Source organism: Podarcis gaigeae, assembly GCF_964106915.1.
Source record: "Podarcis gaigeae genome assembly, chromosome: 4".
In the NCBI taxonomy this organism is placed as follows: domain Eukaryota; kingdom Metazoa; phylum Chordata; class Lepidosauria; order Squamata; family Lacertidae; genus Podarcis; species Podarcis gaigeae.
This window is the reverse complement of record NC_139677.1, coordinates 102471428-102477427: the sequence shown is the minus strand read 5'-3', so window position 1 is coordinate 102477427 and position 6000 is coordinate 102471428. Positions and strand designations below refer to the sequence as shown.

The 6000-nt window shown below is 47.9% G+C and overlaps 1 protein-coding gene across 1 annotated transcript; it reads right to left on the bottom strand.

Annotated features, from left to right (window-relative positions):
* Window positions 1-1127: 1127 nt before the first annotated feature.
* LOC310842782 (uncharacterized protein) lies at window positions 1128-5903 on the bottom strand (the record flags this gene model as incomplete). Its single annotated transcript, XM_083734921.1, has 3 exons — window positions 1128-2724; window positions 3146-3272; window positions 5841-5903. The coding sequence occupies 3 exons, from the start codon at window positions 5901-5903 to the stop codon at window positions 1394-1396; spliced, it is 1521 nt and encodes a 506-aa protein (XP_083591047.1). The 3' UTR covers window positions 1128-1393.
* Between the last annotated feature and the right edge of the window lie 97 nt (window positions 5904-6000).

The window sequence follows — 6000 nt, the reverse complement described above, 5'->3', positions numbered from 1 at the left end:
AGATGTTGTGTCTTCGATGCATGTGGTGAAAGAGAGAGATGGCTGCCCTGCCCTGTGCTTTTGTCATTACCTGCACAGGTGAGGCCACACCCACCTCTAGTTACATGCAGAGGAAGTCTGTCTCGGCCCAGAAGGAAACAGGAAGTTTACCTGCTGGCTGGACAAAGATCCCTCCCCATGTGTAAACATGTTCACTCTAGGAATGTTGTACTTGACTGCTCTTGTGTTTCACAGCATGCATGCCATTAGAATGGCAATGCCTATAATAGCAGCAACTTTTTAAAAAAGTAATACTTTGAGCCCATACTTCAATTTCCCAGCAGCTCCCCTTGCCCCAGAGACACTTCTAGCATTCCATCTCCTCTACCTGTGGCATTGTTCAGCAGTGGGGAAAGTGACCTCTTCACAACGGATGTCCATTTGGGATGGCCCTTTCCAGGTTTTTTCCTGCCCCTTGTGTTTGTCTTTCATTTGTTCTCCTATGTGTGTTGTCAGTAGAAGCCACAATTCTGTGGGCACTCTAGGTGGTGCAGAAAGCACCTAGAAGCTGACTAGAGGTTGAAGTGCCGATCAAGCTTCAGTTTTGCGCTCTATTAATTCCAGTTAGCAGTACTGGGGGTGGTTCACATTCTGGGGCAGTGCTTTTGTCCAGCAGAGGGTGTCACAGGGCCAGCCTACTTTCCCTTTAAAGCAAACTTGGGTCTCCAGCTGTTTTTGGACTACAACTCCCATCATCCTAGCTGCCAGGACCAGTGGGAAGCGATGATGGGAACTGTAGTCCAGGAGCTGCTTGGGACCCAAGTGTGGGAAAGCCTGCTTCAAAGCAGCTTTTCCATTTTGCCCACAAAGATGGGACCTGTCCACGTTTGTATCTTCTTGTATTTTGTTTTCCTCATGACCTTTCTATGTTTGTTTTTTATTTTTTAAGAGGGCAAATTGAAAGAGAAATTGTATGGCACATTGCAGAAGAATAAAAGGTTGTGTTTGAAAAAAACACACCAAAAACTGGGGGGTGGCATCCTTAAATATTTTATTGGGGGTGGGGCAAAGACGACTAGGCCTTTAAGAGTTGGCGCCTATTCCCTACACCCACAGGTCTCAGTATAGTTACAAAATTTAAAAAAAATAACGATAAAAAACACCACATATTAAAAGGGCATTAGATGTGAATTAGCCAAAAGCCTGGTTAAAAAGGTGCGGATTTGCCTGGCTCCTAAAGCTGTATAATGGTTTTTCCGACCATTGTATGGATTCTTTGATGAGAAGTAAGATTGGCACTCTGACTGAAGCTCTTTCCACATTCCACACACTGATAGGGTTTCTCCCCTGTATGAATTCTTTGATGGGAAGTGAGATTGGAGCTACATGTGAAGCTCTTTCCACATTCCACACACTAATAGGGTTTCTCCCCTGTATGAATTCTTTGATGAGAAGTAAGGGAGAAGCTCTTCCTGAAGCTCTTTCCACATTCCACGCACTGATAGGGTTTCTCCCCTGTATGAATTCTGTGATGGGAAGTCAGATCGGAGCTACATGTGAAGCTCTTTCCACATTCCCCACACTGATAGGGTTTCTCCCCTGTATGAATTCTTTGATGGGAAGTGAGATTGGAGCTACATGTGAAGCTCTTTCCACATTCCTCACACTGATAGGGTTTCTCCCCTGTATGAATTCTTTGATGGAAAGTGAGAGAGGAGCTACATGTGAAGCTCTTTCCACATTCCACGCACTGATAGGGTTTTTCCCCTGTATGAATTCTTTGATGGGAAGTGAGAGAGGAGCTCTGAGTGAAGCTCTTTCCACATTCCTCACACTGATAGGGATTTTCCCCTGTATGAATTCTTTGATGGGAAGTAAGGGAGGATCTCTTCCTGAAGCTCTTTCCACATTCCACACACTGATAGGGTTTCTCCCCTGTATGAATTCTGTGATGGAAAGTGAGACTGTCGTTGTGACTGAAGCTCTTTCCACATTCCACACACTGATAGGGTTTCTCCCCTGTATGAATTCTTTGATGGGAAGTGAGATGTTGCTTCTTACAGAAGCTCTTTCCACATTCTGCACACTGATAGGGTTTCTCCCCTGTATGAACTATTTGATGGGAAGTAAGATTGGCCCTCTGACTGAAGCTCTTTCCACATTCCATGCACTGATAGGGTTTCTCCCCTGTATGAATTCTGTGATGGGAAGTGAGAGAGGACCTATCAGTGAAGCTCTTTCCACATTCCATGCACTGATAGGGTTTCTCCCCTGTATGAATTCTGTGATGGGAAGTGAGAGAGGTGCTACATGTGAAGCTCTTTCCACATTCCATGCACTGATAGGGTTTCTCCCCTGTATGAATTCTTTGATGGGAAGTGAGAGAGGAGCTGCATGTGAAGCTCTTTCCACATTCCACGCACTGATAGGGTTTTTCCCCTGTATGATGTCTCTGATGCTTAGTGAAATTGGAGCTATGAGTGAAGCTCTTTCCACATTCCACGCACTGATAGGGTTTCTCCCCTGTATGAATTCTTTGATGGGAAGTAAGGGAGGAGCTCTTCCTGAAGCTTTTTCCACATTCCATGCACTGATAGAGTTTCTTTCCAATGATACTTTGTTGATGGGAAGTGGAATGGGAGCTCTGGCTGCAGCTTTCTCCACACTCCAAATTTTTATGTGGCTTCTCCTCCCTGGGGATTTTATCGTGGTCACCTTTGCTCTCAATTTCCAATTCATCAGAATCTGCAATGGAGACAAAAAGGGATTAGAGCCTCAGGAACAAATGGAGAAGAAATGAAACGAGTTGGGTGTGTGTTCATTACCTGTGTTGTTTGTCATTTTACCAACATATTTATTATTAGATTCTGAAGAGTTGTTGAATGTTGTTTTCTCTGATATATAGTAGTGGTCAAAATTGTGGAAGGTTGAAGCTGACACTGAAGATGGCCTGGGAAGTTCACACCAGCCCAATCGTGGTAGATAAAGCAATATTTTGATGAAGATTGTTCAAAGAAAAAACTGTAAGTTTCTGTTTATTGTGGGGGTGTTAGGTTCCCAGGTGTTATGGGGGCAATGTTGAACTCTGTGAAAATATATGAGGTTGGCCCACAGACGTATTTTTTGAATTTCCAGGCAGATATGACGATCCCACAGGGAGCCTTACCAAGAGAGGCCAATATCCCACGATTCTCCTCCATGACGTCCTTATGCAGAGCTCTCTGGTCAGGATCCAGCAACACCCACTCCTCGTCCGTGAAACGAACAGTGACATCTTCAAAGCACACTGGACCCTAAAAGAAAAAGGGAAAATGTCCTCCTCTGAGACAGCAGAAATATGATCTGCTACACAATGCTCTGTTGTTTCCTTCCTAATAATAATAATAACAATAATAATATATTATTTATACCCCGCCCATCTGGCTGGGTTTCCCCAGCCATTCTGGGCGGCTTCCAAAAAACACTAAAAGACAATAATCTCTTAAACATTAAAAGTGTCCCTAAACAGGGCTGCCTTTGGTAGTTATTTTTCTCCTTGACATCTGGTGGGAGGGCGTTCCACAGGGCGGGTGCCACTACCGAGAAGGCCCTCTGCCTGGTTCCCTGTAACTTGGCTTCTCGCAGCGAGGGAACCGCCAAAAGGCCCTCAGCACTAGATCTCAGTGTCTGGGAAGAACGATGGAGGTGGAGACGCTCCTTCAGGTATACTGGACCGAGGCCGTTTAGGGCTTTTAAGGTCAGCAGAAACACTTTGAATTGTGCTCAGAAACGTTCTGGGAGCCAGTGTAGGTCTTTCAAGACCGGTGTTATATGGTCTCGGCGGTCGCTCCCAGTCACCAGTCTAGCTGCTGCATTTTTGATTAGTTGTAGTTTCCAGGTCACCTTCAAAGGTAGCCCCACATAGAGCGCATTGCAGTAGTCCAAGCGACCACCACTCTGGAGACAGTCTGCGGGCAGGGAGGGTCTCAGCCTGCATACCAGATGGAGCTGATAAACAGCTGCCATGGACACACAATTGACCTGTGCCTCCATGGACAGCTGCGAGTCCAGAATGACTCCCAGGCTGTGCACCTGGTCCTTCAGGGGCACAGTTACCCCATTCAGGACCAGGGAGTCCCCCACACCACACCTCTTGTCTCCCCAAAATAGTAATTCTGTCTTGTCAGGATTCAACCTCAATCTGTTAGCCGCCATCCATCCTCCAACCACCTCTAGACACACAGAAATTTCACCGCCTTCACTGGTTCCGATTTGAAAGAGAGGTACAGCTGGCTATCATCTTTATACTGATGAACACCCAGCCCAAACCCCCTGATGATCTCTCCCAGCGGCTGCATGTAGATGTTGAAAAGCATGGGGGAGAGGACGGAACCCTGAGGCACCCCACAAGTGAGAGCCCAGGGGTTGGAACACTCATCCCCCACCACCACTTTTTGGACACGGCCCAGGAGGAAGGAGCGGAACCACTGTATGACAGTGCCCCCAGCTCCCAGCCCCTCACCACGGTCCAGAAGGATGTTATGGTCAATGGTGTCAAAGGCCGCTGAGAGATCCAGCAAAACTAGGAAACAGCTCTCACCTTTGTCCCTGGTCCACCGGACATCATCGAACCAGTGCGACCAAGGCAGTTTCAGTCCCAATATGAGGCCTGAATCCCGACTGGAAGGGATGCAAATGGTGCACTTCTTCCAGGCGTGCCTGGAGTTGTTCAGCAACCACTCGCTCAATCACCTTGCCCAAGAATGGAAGATTTGAGACTGGGCGATAGTTAGCCATATTGACAGCATCTAAAGATGGTTCTTTAATAAGCGGTTTGATAACCGCCTTTTTCAGCGGTTCTGGGAAGGCTCCCTCACAGAGAGAAGCATTCACGACCCCACGAAGCCCATCTCCCAGCCCTTCCCGGCTAGCTTTTATAAGCCAGGATGGGCAAGAATCAAGGAGACAGGTGGTTTATTTCACTTGTCCAAGCAGCCTATCCACATACTCGGAGGTAACAGATTGGAACTGATCCCACACAACTTGACTAGACAGGACACTAGCACTCTCCCGCCCCGGCCCTGCTCCCACACTGGAGTCTACCTCTTCCTGAATCTGAGCGACTTTATCTGCAAAAAAACTTTGCAAAATCATTGCAGGAGATCATGTGGGCCATACTGGGCCCCGATGTAGCAGGTGGTTCCACTAAATTGCGAACCCCCTGAAAAAGTCTCCTGCTGCTGTTTTCTGCAGATGCAATAGAGGCGGCGAAGGAAGTCTTCTTTGCCGTCGCTACCGCCACTTGGTAGGCTCAACATTGAGCTCTAACCCATGTCCTGTCAGCTTCAGAATGAGTTATCCATCACCGGCGCTCTAGCCATCTCAGCGATTGTTTCATTGCCCTCAGTTATCAATCTAGAAATAAAGTAAGCCTCTTTTGGATGGCCATCTGTCTTGGATGATCTAGCAGATTCCTGCATTGCAGGGGGTCTCTTGACTCTGGGAGACAAGCAGAGAGGGTGGCTTCTGGCAGAAGGAAGAGGGAGCCACCGGTGGCTCCTCCTTCTCCTGGCTCACCTCAGCCTCTCGACTTTCCTCTCCAACTTGCCTCCTTCCTCTTCTGCCTCTGATTCTGCACTGCATTCTTCTACAGAGTCTCCCAGCTCACTAAGCCCTGTTTCCCCTTCAGCTTCTGACACCTCCTCTTCCCAGGCTTCTCCCTCTTCCCGCTCATGCTTCCTCCACTTCCACTCCTTCGGCTCTGAGCCATCTTCCCTTCCTGGTTCCCCGGCTTCTTCCTCCCACCATTCCTCTGTGCCCAACCAGTAAATGACATTGCTCCATCCCTCGGCCTCTGTCCCCACAAGGCAGCTTCCCCTGACCTGATCTGGTTCCACAGCCGCTGCTTCCCTTCTGCCCCCATGAAAAGGCGGATCATCCGACATCCTTCTGCCATCTGCAAGAGAAAAAAGGTAAGCAGGACACCTGGAGTGCCTGTTTCTCACAGGTGAAACAGGGCATCTCTAACTGCAGATGGGCCTT